Genomic DNA, 19,895 nt, shown 5'->3' with positions numbered 1-19,895 from the left:
TTTTATTTAAAATATACCTAAGCAGCAAATTACATTGCTACGGAACAACAGTAGCCTGGATCCTGCTCTTGCTGAAGCTGGCAAAACCTCCAGTGGCTTCAATGGAAACAGCATCAAACTCCTGGGGTTTAATTTGTGTGAATTATTGCACTGGGTTAAACATTAATTAATTTATGTTCCCTCCAATGCAAGCATTTAAACTGTTGATTCTATGCACGGAAAGCCTGCCTTATTATTTTAAAATAAGTTACGAACAAATAGAGATTTGCTTGTTGATTTAAATACCATGGGAGGAATTAGTTTAGCTCCTGAATCAAAAGCTAAAATACTGAGATTCTAAGGCACAAGCGAATATTTTGAATAGAAAATGGATTTTAATCCTCATCAAAATAAAGTTGTATCTAAATTTTATATTAAAATAAGCAACTGGAGGACCTTTACTCACACAAGGACAACAGTTGCACTGAGGTCAATAGGACAAATAATGAGAGCCAGGATTGCCAGACTGGTCCCTTGGTTTTCAATGCTACCAATATTTAAGTATCAAAAAGTCAAAGGGGGGTAAATTAGCAAATAAGGGTCACATAAAATGTGTGGTTGGTAAGTTGACTTCCTGTACGTTGACTTCATTTTGTTGTTAGTTTAATAAAAGCATGGTGCAGTTGACTAGCACACTGAACCCAAGGGTTTGAATGCGCTTTCAAGAAAGTGATGTATTTAGCCTCACAACCCTGGGAGATATGTGAGTGGTAGAACCTCGAATGGGATGTGGTTTGCGATCAACTACTTTAATCACTCAATGATACTACCCCTTAATTGAGGGATACAATCCGCAGAGCAAGTGTACTAGAAAAGCCCAATTCTGTCATTACCAACAGCAATTTCCGTAAACCAACATTCTGGCCAGTGTTGCTCTTGTGTAAAGTTGGATCCCCACACACCCTCAAAGGAAACCAGAACTGAACGGTCTACATGGCATTTTCTGGAATGGAAAGCAACTGCCAGACTTCACAAGCGTGGCTTTTACTGTCCACAGTAGCCCTGTGAAAGCCGCAGAAACTGAGTGTGATAAGGGCTGCTCTCATGAGTAAGAGTTTCCCCTAGCCCATAGCACAATATTGAAGACAACCCAAGGAATGTCCCTGGAAGTGACTCAGTACCAGACAGCACGTGAATCAGTGGTGGGGCCAAGACAATATTGTGAGTGGAAGAGAATGTATCTTTCGTGGTGGCTAGTAAGGCACCAAATATATTTTTTTCCACACTATATAAAACTTCTCCTGCCAATATATTGGGCCGGACCCTCCGTTGGTGACGTCAGTGGAGTTACACCAATTGACAGCTGCTGAGGGCTTGACTCATCGTCTGTATTTCCAGAGATAGCACTAACGCATGTCCAGCTACAGCTGTCTCACCAGGGAAATAGCTTTGAAAAGCATCATGCGGTAAATGTGCTGGCTGCTTGGTTAGCGCAGAAAACCCATTAGAGTTGACGTGTTGCTTGGCACTTACAAGGCAACCTGCAGGCAATAGGAGCAAATCCTGCTCATTTTGAGGACGCCTCAAAAAACGACAGCCGTAAGTGACTATATGTACACCAACCAAGCATTACATTAAAGGACAACAGATCAGCAATTGCTTTCCTCCTATGCAATTTATGCAGCCACTGGGGCTCCACTCTCCAGAACATCACTGATCTAACAGCCAGAGAACCAGCCTTCATTCTCTGGCTGTGGTCCCCTAGGATGCCGGCACAAAAGGGCTGTGGCAGAGATGCTGCTCCTTAACTGTCTCCCAAAAACCTTGCTCCAGCTCCTGGCTTCCCAGTCCGGGTAGGGGTGGTCACCAGAGTGTCAGAAACAGGAATGGTTGGGTACATTTCAGCCAGGAAGGTACAAGATGGCAGAAGCTGGCTGGTGGCGGAGGGGTTGTGAATAAGTGGTGGTAGATGGTCTCACAGATGTGGAGAGAGCTGAAATGAATGGGGGGCTAGTTTTACATCTGGCCCTGCGCGGATACATTTCCAAAGGCAATCTGGAGCCATTCCTGCAAGAATTAGGAGCGTCCGGAGGTGAATGGGTGGATGATATAATGTAGCATTTCAGAGAGCATGAGATAACAGCCTGTAGGGGATGTTGCTTCTGTTCTCAGCATCAATCTTAAGTGCAAGAAAGGTTTCTGCAGTTGTAAATGTTTGTAAACATGTCACTGATGGCAGTGCTCAGAAGTGGGGGCAAGGGGGAGTCACTCGGATTGCTTGGGGACCCAGGTGAATTTCCAGCCTCCGTCCTCCTCTCGGCGCACGAAGACCTGTCCCTGGTGGAAGGTGTGTGTTTTGACGTTGCGGTGGGGGCTCAGGGAGGTTGTAAAGGCCACATCGGTTTTGTTTGGTGACACGTCATTGGCGAAGTAAGGCAATCCGTAAGGTGGGAAAGGGGCATCGCTGGGCAGGGTCAAGGAAGCATATGGTGCTGAAGAAAGTGGCTGGATGTAGGGTAAATCCTGCTTCCCAGGGCTGGCAGTGCTGGTTATAGGAGTCATCTGATCACAGCCATAAGTAGCTATTGGGTCCTCATCATTACAGTAGTCCATTGCCTCTCCATGGCTCTGGCAGCATGAGCTTTTTCCAAGCTCAGAGGACAGGGCACTGTAGTTAGCTGATAAAGACTCATCGATAGTGTTGATATCTTTTAGTCCCAGGGTTTGCAGTACCCAGGTATCCACAGGCGGAGTAGCTTGTTCTTCGCAGGCAGTAAAATCACTGAGTAGGTTCCTCCTGGCTTTTGAGGGGTTAGGAGTCTCTCGAGGGGCCAGGTAACTGTCCTCTTTAAATTTCCTCTTGCCACTTTTGAGAATTGCGTGTTTCTTCTGGCCACTGTGCAGCAGTAGTTTCTATACAAGAGAACAGGGAATAGCATGCAGATTAAAAGCTGATCCTCCAGAGCCCCAGAAGCAACATGTTTCTGGCCACAGACTTTATCTGAACAGGTGCCTAACATCGTTCTTATAAAGCACACAGTTTACCCGGAGCTCATTTTCAGTTAGCAAACGTGGATGGCACTAATTATTTTGTGCTGTACAGTCTCTGGAAACAGCCCAAACTCCTACGAGATAAGAATACGACAGTGTCAACATAGCCGGAGCTTTGTTTGCTTTTTCTCTCAGTGAGCCATGAAATGAAAGCTCCTGCACTGTATAGCCGTCCTCAACACCGACGCTGCCAGCAGGATCTGATCTGGCCCCGGGGGCTCAGTCACCTCCCATGATATGCTGATTCCAGAGATCCAGGGCTGGGTGGGAGGGGAACATGCATATGCCTCCCATGGTTCCCAGTGAGTAGGAGGTGGGCTGGGGAGCACAGAGCGAGCCTCGGCGCAGATAGCCCTGGGATCCACTGTGTGTGGGGGCAAGTGGGGAGGGGGATGGGTTGAAGGGGCAAGCCCTCACACCCTTAGGGCAATTCAGGTGAGGAGAGCATCTCAGAGACTCCCTCTGCACTTATCCTTTTGACATCCTCTGTCAAGGATCTCAGTTTTCACTCATGCCACATGCCCTGTGGTACCACTTACTTTGCCTGAGTAAGGAGTGAGCCCATCCTTAGCGACAATGCTCAGCCCCTCCATAGCACCGTCAATCTCAGCATCCCAAAGAGCCTGACAAATATTTATTAACCCCCACGATGGCCCCAGGGTGGCCGCTAAGCTATTAGCATTCTCATTCTGCAACTGGTGGGGCCGAGGCACCAAAAGCTAAGTGACTTGCCCAAGGACAAGGGCAAGTCAGCAGCAGAGCTGAGAACAGAATGCCCCCCGTTACCCAATCCCAGGTTTGTGCTTCTGCTCTCTGAACAGCTGCTTTATTGACTCCGAAGCTGATAAATGCTAAATGCCTTACTTTTTGGTATCCTTTCAGTGTAATGAGTTCTGGTCATCGGTTTGAGGGGATTAGGGTTAGTCCATTGCTTCTTATAAACCTCTCTCACAAAGCATCATCAACCAAATCAGCTATAAATGCTAAAGATCAGGGCTGTCACATGGCTTAACCCTGTCTACATAGGCAAGGCCGACCACGACGACACACACTATCGGTTAGTGCATGGTCACCAATCTGGTGAGCGTTAGAGGGGCTTTTCCTCTTGCACGCTACCTCCCCACAATGTGGCCTTTTACACCTGTTTATTTGCATTTGCATTTTAGGCATTTCACCTAAATGCTTCATTCTCTTCTCTCTCACAGACACACTTTTTCATGGCAGGTTTGAACACGGTACCTTTGCCTTGTCTTCCAAACACTGAACCACGGCAGAATTCAGGTATTGTCGGAGGTTGTTATTTTCTTCATGTAACCTGGCAAGTTCCTCTTCCTTCTGTAGCAAGGTGTCTTGAAGCTGTGAAATACAGATATCGATGAATAGACGTTTCTTAGCTCTCTTGACTCTGTAACCTGATAAATTCCCTGCTCTATGGCCTGGCGGGATGTGATGATTTTGGTGTTTGCTTTGTGAATTCAATCCTCAAGAACCCCTTGTCCCTGTAAAGATAAGTGGCATGACTGTTCACGTCTCAAATTTGACTTCTCCTATTCTTTAGCAAATGTTTGAAGAGATTATTTTGAAAAATTGTAACCGCAGAGGAAAAATAGAGGTCTGCAGGGAAATGAACTGCAAACAGCCCTTTAAATACACAGAGATTTTCTCACTCACAATGCTGTCAGTTTTCTTCCTTCTACGTTTCAAAGAGCACTTAAGCTTCCCTCTGGATCCCTAGCTCACTAACCTAGACGTGGCTAGAGAGAAAAGGAGGGGCGAGAGAGCAGATTATAAACTAGACATGGGTGCAGGCTGAAAAATTTAAATCCAGGTGTCATTATTTAAATTAGAGGATTGAGCTGTATATAAATCCATGGCATGCTCACATCTTGAATACTGCGTGCAGATATGGTCACCCATCTCAAAAAAGACTATCGGAATTGGAAAAGGTTCAGAAAAGGGCAACAAAAATGATTAGGGGTATGGAACAGCTTCCGTATGAGGAGAGATTAATAAAATTGGGATTTTTCAGCTAGGATATGGGGGGGATATGATAGAGGTCTATAAAATCGTGACTGGTGTGGAGAAAGTAAATAAGGAAGTGTTCTTTACTCCTTCTCATAACACAAGAACTAGGGGTCACCAAATTAAAAGGCAGCAGGTTTAAAACAAATAAAAGGGAGTATTTCTTTACACAACCTGTGGAACTCCTTGCCAGAGGATGTTGTGAAGGCCAAGACTATAACAGGGTTCAAAAAAGAACTAGATAAGTTCATGGAGGATAGGTCCATCAATGGCTATTAGCCAGGATGGACAGCGATGGTGTCCTTAGCCTGTTTGCCAGAAGTTGGGAATGAGCAACAGGGATATGGATCACTTGATGATTACCTGTTCTGTTCATTCTCTCTGGGGCACCTGGCATTGGCCACTGTCGGAAGACAGGATATTGGGAAAGATCATAGAATCTTAGAGTTGGAAGAGACTTCAGGAGGTCATCTAGTCCAATCCCCTGCTCAAAGCAGGACCAACACTAACTAAATCATCCTAGCCAGGGCTTTGTCAAGCCTGATCTTAAAAACTTCTAAGGAAGGAGATTCCACCACCTCCTAGGGAACCTGTTCCAGTGCTTCACCATCCTCCTAGTGAAACAGTGAATCCTAGTGTCCAACCTAGACCTCCCCTGCTGCAACTTGAGACCATTGCTCCTTGTTCTGTCATCTGCCACCACTGAGAACAGCCGAGCTCCATCCTCTTTGGAGCCCCACTTCAGGTAGTTGAAGGCTGCTATCAAAACCCCCCTCACTCTTCTCTTCTGCAGACTAAATAACCCCAGTTCCCTCAGCCTCTCTTCATAAGACATGTGCCCCAGCCCACTGATCAGGATGGTCCTTTGGTCTGATCCCGTGTGGCTGTTCTTATGTTCTTCACTGCTGCCCACGATGCAACAGTTCACACTGCTAATTTTAGTGTGCTAGGCCAAGGAGAGCTGGCATGAATCTGTCTCCCCAGGCTGGAGGCTCGCTCCCTGCTGCAAAACAGGCATACCCTACAAGTCTCAAATGAAGTTAGAGCCCCACTGTGCCATGTCCAGCACATATATACAGTGGCAGACATCTCTCCCCAAAAGAGATTATGTTCTAAATAGACAAGACAGATAATGGGCAAGAAAAGGAAGTTTTTGGCTATTTGGACCTAGGGTGAAATCCTGGCTGCATTGAAGTCAATGGCCAAACTTCCATTGACTTCAGTGGGGCCAAGATGTCACCCCAAGTGTTTTGGTTCAGGGTCACTCTGTTGTGATCTAAATATTGAGCTAGGTACAAGCAGCTACAATGGGAACCGCTTAGCTTGGAGAGTTCACTGGCTCTCCTGCTGCTTATTAGCACTCATGGAAAAGGGAAAAGAGCTCTAGAGAGGACATCTAATCTTGGTGCTTGAGCCTGCGAAGACTCATGCATGTGACTAACTTTGCTCAAGTGGGTCCCCCCACTGCAGTCAACAGAACTAGTCATGTGAGCAACCTTACGTGCGAGTGTAAGTCTTTGCAGCCTCAGACCCTAAAGCAGTTCCCAGTGATGCCTCTGCTTTTTTGGTGGAAGCCAGCAATCTGATCAGGTATGAAGCTGCTGGACTTGTGACATGGGCAGACAGCAACGCTGCTGCTAATTGAAGTAATTCTAGTTTCACAAATCAACATAAGGAAGGAGAAAAAATAGAAGATTTCAGGCTGCCAATGTTTTCCATACTCACTGCACAGAGAAACAGATTTATGAACACAACCTACTGACCCAGAGCTTTAGCCAACTGTAAAATGAAACTCTAGGGATGCTGGGTGGAAGAACATTTTAAAGCTGTAAATCAAGGTTCCATTCTCCAGTGTGTGAGTTGTTTGATATGTTACCTGTTTGTTTCTGTAGAGCTGGGAGGACAGCTGATCTCCTTGCCACGTGTCATCTGGAATAGTAAAACCCAAGCCACAGAACTGGTCTGGACAAAAACAGACATCAAAGTGATTAAACTGAAAACCACATTTTCCAAACCAAGCGTAAAATTACAATCATGTTTATTTTAATCCCTCTTGTTTACTTCATTTGAATCAAGGAAAAATTGTACCGCTTGATAAGCAGCAAAGAGTGGTCCTTTAAAAACGGATAATAAATTAGTAAATCATCCGAGTTTGTTATAAGACACCTTTGGCATCTGGCGGGTATTTTTCCTTGTGCTCTTTATTCTTTGTTTAAAATTCTTCTTCTTTACAAGAGGAACCAAAGCTTGGGAAAGTTATTTGTGAGGCAACCTAGGCCAGTGGCCCGGGCAGTGTACTAGGACTCAGGACGCCTGGGTTCCATTCTGGGCTCTGCTGTGACCTGGGCAAGTCACTTCACTCTCTATCTCAGTTTCCCCCCATCTTCAAAAGGGGCTATGAGATCTATGGATACAAAGTGCTGGGTACGAGAGGTGAGTTCCCAACACCATTTCAGATCATGGGTAATCATGGAAGCTAGAGATGAAACGAGCTAACCTTCCTGCCACGGAGGGGACTGCAGGGCCTCGAACCAGGACCTCTCTGATTGAAAGCCTGATGCGCTACCGACTGAACTTTCTATTCTACACAGGGTCATGCGGCACCCCAACACTGTAGGCTCTGAGAGCTTTCCAGTGGTGTGGACAGTAGGCAACATGACTATCATAACCTCACCTGGGGTTTGTTCTTTATCTCACCCCCTCCCCAGGGGAAAACTGCAGTGCAGTACCCAAGCCTGTCTGCAGGAAGCATGGTCATATAATCCCACCTTTGTTGTACAACTCTGCTAAAATCAAAACTATGGCCCAGAGTGTATAATTATTATAATGATTAGTAGTATTGGGTTTTATTATGGTAGCATCCATGGGCCTCAGATGAGATCAGGGTCACAGTGTGCTAGGTGCTGTATAAAAACAGAGTGAGAGACAGTCTCTGCCTCACAGAGCTTGCAGCTTAACTAACCCAGATAGACAAAGGGTGGGGGAAAGGAAGGATTGCAATCCCCATTTTACAGATGTATAAACGGAGGCACAGGTGCCCAAATCCTCAAAGGCTCTTAGGTGCCTAATTCCCATTATTCCCATGGGAGTTAGGCACTGAACTGCCTTTGAGGATGTGGGTCCCAGAGACTCAGTGATGTGCCCCAGGCCATACAGGGAGTCTCTGGCAGACCTGGGAACTGAAATCTCCCGAGTCCCCCTCCAGTGCCGTCACCTGGGGGGATCCTGTCTCTCCGGAAAAGACAAACAGAAGCTGGTTCTGCGCGGAGACCTTGAGAACATCCCCCGGGAGCTGCCTGCGAAGTAGCCGTGAGGGCCCGTGTCCCCGCCGGCTCCGCCCGCAGAGTCAGCCCCGCTAGCCACCCCGCGGGGCTGCAGCTCCCCAGCAAAAGCCGGACCGGCTCTTCCCCGCTGCGCCAGGGGAAGCTGCCGTGTAGACAGGGCGCTGGAGTCGCCACCCGCGCGCTGGGAGGGGGCAGCCCGCGGAAGGGGATCGGCCGGGCCCCAGGGCGGCCCCTGTGAGCGCTGCCCCAACGCTGCAAAGCGACTGGGCTCCGGGAACGAGCTCGGAGGAGAGCACGGAGGAGCGGCTCAGCGCCCCCTCTCCAGGGTGCTCCTGAGCCAAAGCCCCCAGCTCTGGGCGGCGGAGCCGGGAGCGCTACGCACGGGCCGGGGCACGGTCTCCAGCTCGCACTTCATGTCCCCTCCCGCCAGGCGCACGATCCAGGGAGCGCTCAGAGGTGGGGACCTGCCCTTCCTTCCCCAGCAGCGCAGAAGCGAGAGCGTTATCCGCTCCGCTCCGGCTGGCGCAGTCATTCACCCCGGCATCTTCGGCTGCAAGCTCCCGGCGGCCAAGGAGCAGCAGAACCTACCCGGGGCCTGTCCTTCTTGTTGGTTCTCGCTGGTGTCGTCCAGGAGACCAGAAGCCCAGAAAGAAACCCAAGTCTCCTTGGAAACATCAACACTGGCTGCTGACGTTGAGTCGGAATAGGGGCAATCGTGGCCCGGGCCCCCTACAAAGTACGGATCTTGGCAAGAGAGAATGGTGCTCTGTGAAGTGAACACAAGGGCGCGGGGAGGGGGAAAGGCAGAGACAGGAGAAATTAGAGGCGTGTGTAAAACCAAGTGCTGAGCAGCCCGCTGTCTGGGCTGGGGCTCGATCCCCCGTCCCACTGGGGTCATCCCCGGCAGTCAAACCGAGTTTTAAACCAGGAGGGAGGCCAGAGGCTCAGCCACGCGCTGGCTTCTCAAAGGCAGGAGACCTCTCCCAGGTGGAGGAAGGGTTTTCCGGGTCCCACTGCCGGGGGCTTCCGATTAAACAGTGTCGCAGCCACCAGGCCCCGATAGGAGAGAGGTGCTTAGAGGTGGCAAAACCATGAGCTGCGAGCATCTTTAGTCAGCGCCTCAAACCTGCCCCGGCTTTCCCCCAGCTCTCTGCTGTGCTCCTGAGCTCGGTCAAACCTCCGTCCCACCTCTCCGCCCGACCCACAGCTCCCCAGACACTGCAGCGACGGCGGCTGGCCGTGCCCTGGGGGGGTCTCCCTCTGCTCTCTCCTCCCGCCCGAGCCGCTGATCCTCCGGGGTGATTCTCCCCCAGATATCCCAGGCTCAAAGGGGCCCGGGCTCTGACACTTGGGAAGACCCACGCTGCAGCCAAGGGCGAAGGTTCGCCCGCAGCCGCCAGGCAGCCTGCTGCGGATGCAGAGGGAGTGCGACCCAGCCGTGTAGCCCAAACCCCCGTCACTAGATGCAGCGATCCTACTAGCCTACATGTATATTCCCATCCACAGCTTCGCCTCCAGTTCGCCGAGTGATTCCCTGTCCGCCCATCGATCCCTTCCTCCAGCATATTAACACGCAGGGTTACCTCTGAAGGAGAGACAGAAAATCAGAGCGAATGCACTCCCTCCTGGGCTTTAAACAGCCTTAGGCTGCTACCTCGAAGTCCCTCGCGGTGAGTCACCACCTCCTCAGTTCTAGCCCACTCACCATCTCCAGCATCACGGCACCAAGCAAAGGTATGTGAGAGAGGGACACTCACTCGCCTGGAAACACTAGGTTGTTTAAAAGGAACAAGCGATCCAGACCTATCTTGAGAGTCATTGGCTATTAAAGTCATCCAACCCTCTACACAAAGTTAGGATTCAGAGTAGCAGCCGTGTTAGTCTGTATTCGCAAAAAGAAAAGGAGTACTTGTGGCACCTTAGAGACGAACCCATTTATTTGAGCAGAAGCTTTCGTGAGCTACAGCTCGCTTCATCGGATGAGCTGTAGCTCACGAAAGCTCATGCTCAAATAAATGGGTTCGTCTCTAAGGTGCCACAAGTCCTCCTTTTCTTTTTACAAAGTTAGGAGAATCACATCCAGTCGGTGCCCAGTCTCTGCAAATTTGCAGTGGTCCCACTGATCAGGAAAAGTCTGGGTTCGTTTCTGGAAATGTGTGGCTCTCCCCCAGATAAGCCAAACCTGCTGCAAGTGAGAAGTCTTTGCAAGGCAATGACAAAGCTTAGATCCTCAAAAATGAGCCCCCACAGCTATGGGTTTCCAGGTACAGGGTAAGCTTCCTCACTACCAATCTTATACAGGGCACAAAATACATTGCAAACCCTCAAGACAAAATACCAGCTTTCCCCCTCTGACTTCAGGTCGAGAGAGATCCAAAGAGCACTTACCATTTTAGTGGCAGAAGGAGATGCAGGGCTTGGGAGCACGTTTCCTCTTAAAGCCCCAGCGAGCTTTAATTGGCTCTGAAGGGGGAAAAGACAGGGGAGGCGAGTTCTAATCTAAAGGAGCTTCCAGTGACGCCTGAGAGCTTTCTTGAATCCCAGCAATCTGATTTGGTGTAAAGCTGTCAAACTTGTGACGTGAATAAACAGCAAACTTGCTGAAATCAAAGTCATTCTGGTCTCACAAATCATCACAAGGAAGGAGGAAAAAAAGAAAGAAAAAGAAATGGGTAGGCTACACAGAGCTGGTGGGTCTGAGAGTCATTCCAAGAAAACAACACAGGTTTATGAAGGCATCACACACAGCAGAGGTGAGGTAGCTGGTGATGTGTATTGTTTTATTTTTTAACCCTATTTAGCAATTGTAAAGCCCAGCAGAAAGACCCAAAGGCAACTCATCCAACTTGTCAGGGTTGGGAAGAGAATGCTCGTTGGATTTACTCATTATGGGTCCAGCAATGGCGACTCAAGGCAGTTTTATCCACATCTCCAAGGGGCAAAGCCTGGTTTGCAGAACAGAAGAGGCTGTGATGTCAAGCTTCTAAATGACTTATTTTATTGGGAATTGCTCTGCTACCAGACCCCGGGCTTCCAGAAACAAATCTGGGTATTAAATAAACGAGGTAGGGACTGAAAGGTTTACTGGTGTATCAGAAAGGTTTGCACAGTAGATAGGTATCAGTGTCGAAGACATACGTGTGGGTATAAACAAATATAAATGAAATCCAATTTCCATGGTGATTACAATCCCTAAACAGGCTTGTCTTCTGGAACAAAAAACCTTCACTCCTGGGTCTGTCTTTGTATAGGATAAGGGGTTGGTGTGAAATGAGTTAATAGCAGAGCAGTTGTTCGATCAAGATCCTGCCTCCTGCCATGGCAAGATCTATGAAAAAGGTGGGTAACCTGACCTGCCCGGGCACACAATCTGCAGCCACCAAAGGGGGAGGTAGGAGCAGGCTGGCATATGGGATGTTCTTCCATTTCCCCCCTGGAGGATGCTTGGTGCCCCTAGCCCATTAGCCAGGCTCGGTGACACTGAACACCCAGGAGGGCGATTTGCCTCCCAGGCTCTTGTGACCGACATATTTCCCCAGATCGCTCCTCTAGCCGAGCTGCCAGCTCAGGAGAAATGCCTCATCACAGCCCCTTTCGGGGTGAAATAATCAGGATAAAAAGGGCTCGGGTCCGCCATCCCCCTGCCCCCAATTCCGCAGGGCGGCTCACGGCGAAGGAGGCCTGCTAATCCCCCCCCCCAGGGGTCTCACTGGGGCAACGGACTGCAGACCCTCGCTTATCCCGGGCCTGATCCTGGCGTGTCCCTGGGGGGGCCGGGCCAGGCTGCTGGGGCCGGACCCCAGCGTGGCCCCGGGACAGCCCCGGGCGGGTGTTTGTGCGGATCCTTGGCCCAGGGGGGCGGCCCGACCCCCAGCCGCGTGTGCTCGGCGCTGCGCACAGCCCCTCGGCGGCCAGCCCAGCCCCGGGCAGGGCCCGCACCCAGCCGGCCGCCCTGGGCCCCCGCGCCGGGACAGCGCTCGGCCCCCAGCCGCGCCGGGGCCTGCTGCTGCGGGGCGGCAGCGGCCTGCCGGGCCGGGCCAGGCCGAGCCGAGCCGGGCGAGCCTGCCAGCCCCCGCCGAGCCGCCCAGGCCGGGCCCGAGGCCGCTCGAGACAGCGGCCATGTTGGGCCTCCCAAAAAAACACCAAAAACCCACACACGGGGGAGTTGAAAGGTCACGTTGACGTCATCACCGTGCGCCCAGCTCCGGGGGGGGGGGAAAGAGTCCTGGCACCGCCCCTCCCCCCGCCTGCCGCTGCAGCTGGTGCCCTGCCCCTCCCCCTCCTTCCCCCGGGCGGGGCCGGGCCGCTCCAGCCCCCCCCCTCCGCCCAGCCTGCAGTGCAAGGGGGGCACCCCTGGTGCCCACCCCCCCCCCCCGTGCACAGGGGGCTCAGAGCTGGGGGGCAGAGGTAGGGGGACCCCTGGTGCCCACCCAGCCCCCCCGTGCACAGGGGGCTCAGAGCTGGGGGGCAGAGGTAGGGGGACCCCTGGTGCCCAGCCCCCCCGTGCACAGGGGGCTCAGAGCTGGGGGGCAGAGGTAGGGGGACCCCTGGTGCCCACCCCCCCCCCCGTGCAAAGGGGGCTCAGAGCTGGGGGGCAGAGGTAGGGGGACCCCTGGTGCCCAGCCCCCCCGTGCACAGGGGGCTCAGAGCTGGGGGGCAGAGGTAGGGGGACCAGGTAGCAAGTGTGAAAAATCAGGACTTTTTTTGTGTGTGTGTATGGGGAGCATAGTTGCAAATATAAGACAAAGGCCCGAGTCTTGGGCCGGTGGTGGTGGGGGGGTATCAGGGTGTCACCCCAGGCAGAGGCGAGGTAATGCTGCCCGGCTGTATCTGCAGGGCTCTTGCTGGTCCTGTGCTTACACCTGCATCTGCTGCAGGTTCAGCTGACGCACGGCACGTGTTCGGACACGCCACCGAGTCCACTGGGCGCTGCCCCGTCCCCAGGGCTGGCTGGGAAAGAGGCCGGGCAGGGTGTCCGTGCTCTTTCGCTCAGCCAGAAATATGAGGAAATCCTCACATGGGAACACCTGTTGGGGGTGGGTTATTGTTATGAACGTGACATGGGTCTTCTACACACAGAGCCATCTCTTCCGATCCCTGCATCGTCCTGCCAAGCTGCTTGTTTGTATCCAGCTTTCTCCTGGCACGATGTGCACATACACTGGTCCTTTTAAATAGAAAGGCAGAGGCACAAGGGAGCCACCTGTTTGTCAAAAGGGCAGCAGGAAAAGAGAGCAATAGTTTTTTGCTGTCTCCCTACTTCTTTACCGCTTTCCCCTCCACTCCCAGTACACTCAGCCCCAAGCTGTTCAAAGAGCAGCAGGCAACAGAAAAACATAGAGGCTAACCCTCTGGAAATCACTGTCTGAGGAGGAAGGAGATGAGGGACCCAAAATATACTGCCCTCTATGGGTTTCGTCCTGGGCCTTACATCTTGACCCTAAGGAGTGAGTCTGGGCAAGCACTTCCACACCCTGCACAATACAAGCAAAGGTAGGAGCTTTAAGGTTTTATGTGTGCCTGTGAGGAAGGATTTAATCCTTTGTGTAATTAGGGGGAAAAAGGAGCCGCACTCCAGAACAGTGGGCAGTAATAATAATAATTAATGAAAACCTCAATTTTTCCAAATTCAGGCTTCAGGCAGCATTTTCCCCTGTTGCTTTTGGGGTTTTGTCCTCACATAAGAAAGTAAAGACCAATCCCACAGTCTTATCAGGGTGGGGCCCAGTCGGCAGAGCACAGAACTGGGAGACAGGACTCCTGCATTCTGTCACGGACTGAACTGAGCCAAGTCACTTTACTTCTCTGGGCCCCAGTTTCCGCGCTTGTACATTGAGGATAATACTTTTCTTTATAAAGGGTTTTGAGCTGCAAGAGTGAAAAGCCCTGTATAAGCACTGGGTATTATTACAAGTTCCAGACTGTTTTCTGAGATGTCAGTCTCGGGATTTTAGGTCACCAAAAAGCAAGTATTGTTTGGTTTTTAATTTGAGCCTCAGAGAGAAAAGTTAGTCTCACAAAATGATGTATTGATTTTATGAATAAAGTTGTCTGAAAAGCTCCAGGTTCCATGAGCAGCTCCAGAGCAACATTACAAGCAGTAAAAATGAAAGAAAAGAAAGATCATCCCTGCTAACAAATTATTTTATTATGATCTAAGGAAATAAAAATACAGGAATGCTTGATTGGCAGAACTTTTATGAACCTGCGAAGTCAGTGCTAAGTCTTTTTCTTATTAGAATTAAAGTTCAAGGGTGAAATTCTGACCCCACTGAAGTCAAGGACAAAACTCCCACTGACTTCACTGGGGCCAGGATTTCACCTTAAATTTCATAAGTGCTCAACTCCCAGATTTTAAGTGCATTTCTGGCACAGGCTTATTTGCAAAATTCCTATGCATTGTTCCTACTGTTCCATTATTCTCAGGTAAACTGGTGGATAGGTCAGAGGACTGGGACTCAGGAGAGCTGGGTTCTAGTCTTCACTCTACTGCTGACCTGCTGGGTGGTCTTGGGCAAATTAGCTAATGACTCTGCCTCAGTTTCCCCATTTATAAAATGGGGATAATGATCCTGGCCTCCCTAAGGCTGCTCTCAGTCTGTTGTGAACTGACTCCCAGAAGGAATGTCAGCGGTGTCGGTATTCTGGGGAAAACACAGTGAAATAGCAGCACAATGCACAGCATGTTGAAAGGGCTCCATTGCGCACAAAAATGAAAATAAACAGAAGGGGTCTAATTCATCAGTTGCTCTGGTTTGACCCCAGTGTAAGTGCATTGCTTTCCAGGCCGAATTCTGGTCTAGGTTATTGCATCCTGCCATGCCTAAAATTCTCATCTTCACTAATCCTTCTAAACCGCGTTTTAGTGTTGCTGTTAAAAAGCTGCCATGTTCCACCTCCGATGTGCCTGTATTTCAGTGGTGAGGGAATGGATTGTGTTACATGTGCAAACCCGGGATCAGATCCACACAGGCAGACCCTGACACTTACTTGGAGCTCCACTGATTGGAGTGAGGCAAAGGTGTACCTTGATAAATCTGTGATATGTTGTCCTCATTATTATCTGAACCTGCTATGGCATGAACCATAGCCACTCACTCACGGGTCCATGAAATCCGAAGGACATATTTAGCGATTTCTGGCAGTTCACAATAAACATATTTTATTTATTTTTATTGATCAAATGCTCCTAGCCAAGCCATGCTTTCAGTGCTTCCATGACCCGGCTTTCCCTTTCCCATGTGAAGCAGCAATTTGGCTGTTTATCAGATATTTGGAGGCAAAAAGATTAAAATGCAAAAATGTGAAATTGTATCTATTTGTGGCCTTACCAGCAAGTCCTCTGAGCACGGCACTTTCCTTAATTTCAGCATGAGTAGGATTGGGCCCTTCAAATCTACTTACCAGAGGAAATTCCATGTAATCCCCTAAATGTCAGCTCCACTCTTGAAATTAAGACATGATGTAAATAAATAAATAACTTTTTTAAGTGCTCATCCTACCCTGCAGGTGACAAAACATAACATGTCCCACATAGAAATCCAGCAAATAACACCCACTACACCCAATAAATCAACCAAGAGACCAACCAAAATTAATGTAAAAATACACCATCTTCTCCAAGCACACCAGCCTCCAGTCAAGCATACTATTTAGATATGAGGCTGTGTTGTGATTTTGTCTGTGTTTCCATACCTGTTCAGTTCACGATGGGTCAAATTCATCCCCAGCTTAACTCCAGGAATGAGTTTGGCATTATGTTGATTTATCAGCAGTGGGTTGGTACGCTTGGCTGAGGGTTGGTATGTTTGGGGAAGATGGTGTTTTTTGTTGGTTGATCGGTTGGTTAATTTGTTGTATGTAGTGGTTGTTATTTGTTGGATTTGTATGGGAGCTATGTTATGTCATTTTTTGTTACCTGCAGGGTAGGGTGGGCTCTTTAAAAAAGTTTTTTATAAATCAAAAGAAATAAGAATAACGAATATTTGAAATAACATCTGGGGATTTTGAATGAACTTTGAATTACTTGGACTTCTCCCAACACTGTTCGGAAGGTGGTGACATATGGCAGCAGTTCTCAACCAGGGGTCCGAGGCCCCTTGTGGGGCCGAGAGCAGGTTTCAGGGGGTCCACCAAGCAGGGCCAGCAATAGACTCACTGTGGCCCAGGACAGAAAGCCAAAGCCCCTCTGCCCCAAGCCCGCCAACTGGGCCTCAAGCTGAAGCCTGAGCAGCTTAGCTTCATGGGGCCCCCTGTGGCGTGGGGCCCTGGACAGTTGCCCTGCTTGCTACCCCCTAAAGCCAGCCTGGCTTTTACATGCAGATAAACAGTTGTGGCACATGTGGGCCGTGGAGTTTTTATAACATGTTGGGGGGAACTCAGAAAGAAAAAGGTTGAAACCCCTGCCATATGGTGCGTTTTTGGAAAGTTATTTTCCCCTTGATTTACAATCATTTTTCAGATGTGTAACTTTTGACAATGAGAGCATGAGAGAATCATCATCTCCATATACAACCAGACTAAAGTGTGATTTCTCGATTTATGGGAACTTCATTCATTTGGAAGCTGAAAATCACGTAATGTTTTCATTATAAAGATAGTATTCCCTAAACTAGCAGCAAAGTCTCAGATTTAACCTAAAATATTGGATTTATGATACTATATGTGAATGATATCTATATAGATAAAACGCATTGACTCATATGCGTATGCACCACTGCCCTCTACTGGGTGGAATGGGACCTGCTCACCAGTGTGTCATAGATCCCTTACTGCTAACAGCTAATTATTAATGAGCGCTCCCACAGTTCAGGTGTCAGGAGTTTGTAATTGTGACTTTGGGCACTGGAAGTTTTGAGCTCTCTCCCTACACTAATATATATGTGCTGTGCTTGGTGTTGCACAAGACACAAAACTGGATGACTGGGCAAATAAATGTCAGAGGAAATTCACTGTTAATAAATGCAAGGTAATGCACATTGGAAAACACAATCCCAAATATACATACACAATGATGGGGTCTAAATTAGCTCTTACCACTCAAGAAAGAGATCTTGGAGTCATCATGGGTTGTTCTCTGAAAACATCCACTCAGTGTGCAGCGGCCGTCAAAAAAGCAAACAGAATGTTGGGAATCATTAAGAAAGGGATAGATAATAAGATAGAAAATATCATATTGCCTCTAGATAAATCCATGGCACATTGACATCTTGAATACTGCGTGCAGATGTGGTCGCCCCATCTCAAAAAAGATATATCGGAATTGGAAAAAGTACAGAGAAAGGCAACAAAAATGATGAGTGGTATGGAACATCTTCCATATGAGGAGGGACTAAAAGGAGTGAGACTGTTTAGCTTGGAAAAGAGACGACTAAGGGGGGGGGGTATGATAGAGGTCTATAAAATCAGGAATTATGTGGAAAGTGAATAGGGAAGCGTTATTTACTCCTTCACATAACACAAGAACTAGGGGTCACCAAATGAAATTAATAGGCAGCTGGTTTAAAACAAACATAAGGAAGTACTTCACACAAGGTGCAGTCAACTTGTGGAACTCATTGCCAGGGGATATTGTGCAGGCCAGATGTACAACTGGGTTCAGAAAGGAATTAGATAAGTCCATGGAACACAGGTCCAACAATGGCTATTAGCCATGATGATCAGGGATGCAACCCCATGCTCTGGGTGCCCTAAGCCTCTGACTGCCAGAAGCTGAGGCTGGCTGACAGGGGATGGATCGCTCAATAAATTGTTCTGGGGCACTGGAACAGTTTGTATAACAGGGGTTCTGAGAGCCGTTGAACCAAACTGTAAATCCTGTGTATAATGGAAACCACTTCAAGCTAGGGGGTGCAACAGCACCCCCAGCATCCCTAGTTCCAGCACCTATGAATTGTCCTGTTCTGTTCACTCCCTCTGAGGCATCTGGCTCCAGCCACAGTCGGAAGATAGGACTGTGGGGTAGATGGGTCATTAGATTGACCCAGTATGGCCGTTCTTACATTCTTAAAGAAGCCTTGTTGCCCAGCTAGAGGGGTTTATAATTTAAATAATGAGTAATGGTATAATGACAACCCAGCCTGTCGTAGAATACAAGAACAAGGGGAGTATTTGGTGGAATTGAAAGTCAGCAAATTTAAAACTGATTAAAGGAAAAACCTTTTCACACAGAGCAAACAATTAGTCTGTAGAACTCACTGCCACAAGATACCAGTGAGGGGAAGAGCATGGTAGGATTCAAAAATGATTTGGACAGTTGTATGGGTAAAGAGAACATCTGGAAGAAAACCCGAGAGTTTTGCAGGGGAGATAGCCCCTCCTACGTTAAGATTTAGGCCAACTTCTAATAATTCATGATCAGGAATAAACATTTCCTATGAGAAGTTTTTGCATAACTCCCTACTGCAGGTTTCTTGTAACACTTTGAAGTAGCTGGTACGTGCCACTCTCAGAGAGCACTCAGAAAACAGACCTGTGATTTGTACCCCTTTAGTTTTCTGCAGATGTGTACCTGCCCCTTCTGTTCCAGATTTGCCTGGTGACTGGCAGGCATATTTTCCACCTCTGGTTCTGCAAAATTTTGCGAGAACAGATGTTCTGAGATTGCAGTCCAAAGTGACGGAACGCTCAGGAGAGCAGCTGGTGTCTCACTGTTTTGACTGTGGTTTGTGGTTAGGGCGCTGGACTGGCGTCCAGGAGATCAGGGGTCAGTTCCCAACTCTGCCACTGCCTTGTGTGACCTTGGACACATCCCTCCATCTCTCAGGAATTCAGTTCCCCACCAGTAAATTGGGAATAATACTTCCTGTGTCCCATTTATGATCTGTGTTGTCTTTGCAGATGTTAAATTCTTTGGGGCAGGGACTCTCGCTTACTATGTGTATTTACAGCACCAAGCACAGTTGGGTCCTGATCTTGGTTGTGGCCTCTGGGCTCCATAATAATAATTTTGGACAGAAATCTCACTTCACAAGATTTTGGGACTGTTGAATCTGAGGTTGAACACTAACCTTGATTAGGTTTTGGAAGCACAGCCTATTCGCAATCCGGATCAAGACCCAGCAATCCGGATCAAGACCCATTCTAAAGACATTCTTCTGTATTCACTATAGATGCACCCCTAAAGCTGTTTAAATGCGTTGCTTTGCTGCAGCAGAGAAGTTGAAATCTCCATTGCAATACACTGGCTCTCCAGCATGGGCAACTTAATGTAAGCAGCCTTGTGGCAGATATTCTAAGTGGTAGATGATTTGGATAGTCTGTGTTGATCAAAGGCAAAATTCTCGGGGCTGTGTTATGGAGGAGGTCAGACTAGATGACCATAGCAGCGCCTTCTGGCTGCAAAATCTATGAATCTATGGAAAGAGAAAATTCCCCTAAAATCTATATTTTCCCCTATGATGTTTTCCACTGAATCCAAGCCATTCTGAAAGGAGAATCAGCCAGAGGAGCTTTGTTATTAGGGCTACACCTCGTTAATACTGTTCTCCCTTTTGGCTGGCTCTCTGGAGCTGGCAGTTTGATTGGCACTTCTCCACCTCTCCTTGGGCGCAGAAGCTG

General features: G+C 48.8%; 1 protein-coding gene across 2 annotated transcripts; it reads right to left on the bottom strand.

Moving 5' to 3' along the window:
• Positions 1–385: 385 nt before the first annotated feature.
• On the bottom strand, positions 386–10,850 carry GMNC (geminin coiled-coil domain containing). Of its 2 annotated transcripts, XM_084639688.1 has the most exons (6): positions 10,725–10,850; positions 9,823–9,921; positions 8,925–9,102; positions 6,929–7,014; positions 4,270–4,386; positions 386–2,892 (listed from the first exon to the last, which is right to left on the bottom strand). In XM_084639688.1, exons 2-6 carry the CDS (start codon positions 9,880–9,882, stop codon positions 2,245–2,247), a joined length of 1,089 nt encoding a protein of 362 aa, XP_084495814.1. In that variant the 5' UTR covers positions 9,883–9,921; positions 10,725–10,850; the 3' UTR covers positions 386–2,244. The 2 variants fall into 2 exon arrangements, with proteins under 2 accessions (XP_084495814.1, XP_084495815.1); XM_084639689.1 differs by lacking the exon at positions 10,725–10,850 and having other exon boundaries at positions 9,823–10,061.
• Between the last annotated feature and the right edge of the window lie 9,045 nt (positions 10,851–19,895).

Source organism: Lepidochelys olivacea, assembly GCF_965140295.1.
Source record: "Lepidochelys olivacea isolate rLepOli2 genome assembly, chromosome: 9".
NCBI lineage: Eukaryota > Metazoa > Chordata > Testudines > Cheloniidae > Lepidochelys > Lepidochelys olivacea.
The sequence above is the reverse complement of the archived record's forward strand: the minus strand, read 5'-3'. Positions and strand labels throughout refer to the sequence as shown.

Excerpts from the sequence above, each read along its gene's own strand:
- GMNC (XM_084639688.1), bottom strand. The coding sequence starts at position 9,882 with ATGGGCGGACAGGGAATCACTCGGCGAACTGGAGGCGAAGCTGTGGAT. Across the intron at positions 9,103-9,822 it reads CTGTGGATGGGAATATACAT|AGCACCATTCTCTCTTGCCA; the intron begins GTAGGCTAGTAG and ends TTCACTTCACAG. Across the intron at positions 2,893-4,269 it reads GTTTGGAAGACAAGGCAAAG|AAACTACTGCTGCACAGTGG; the intron begins GTACCGTGTTCA and ends TCTCTTGTATAG.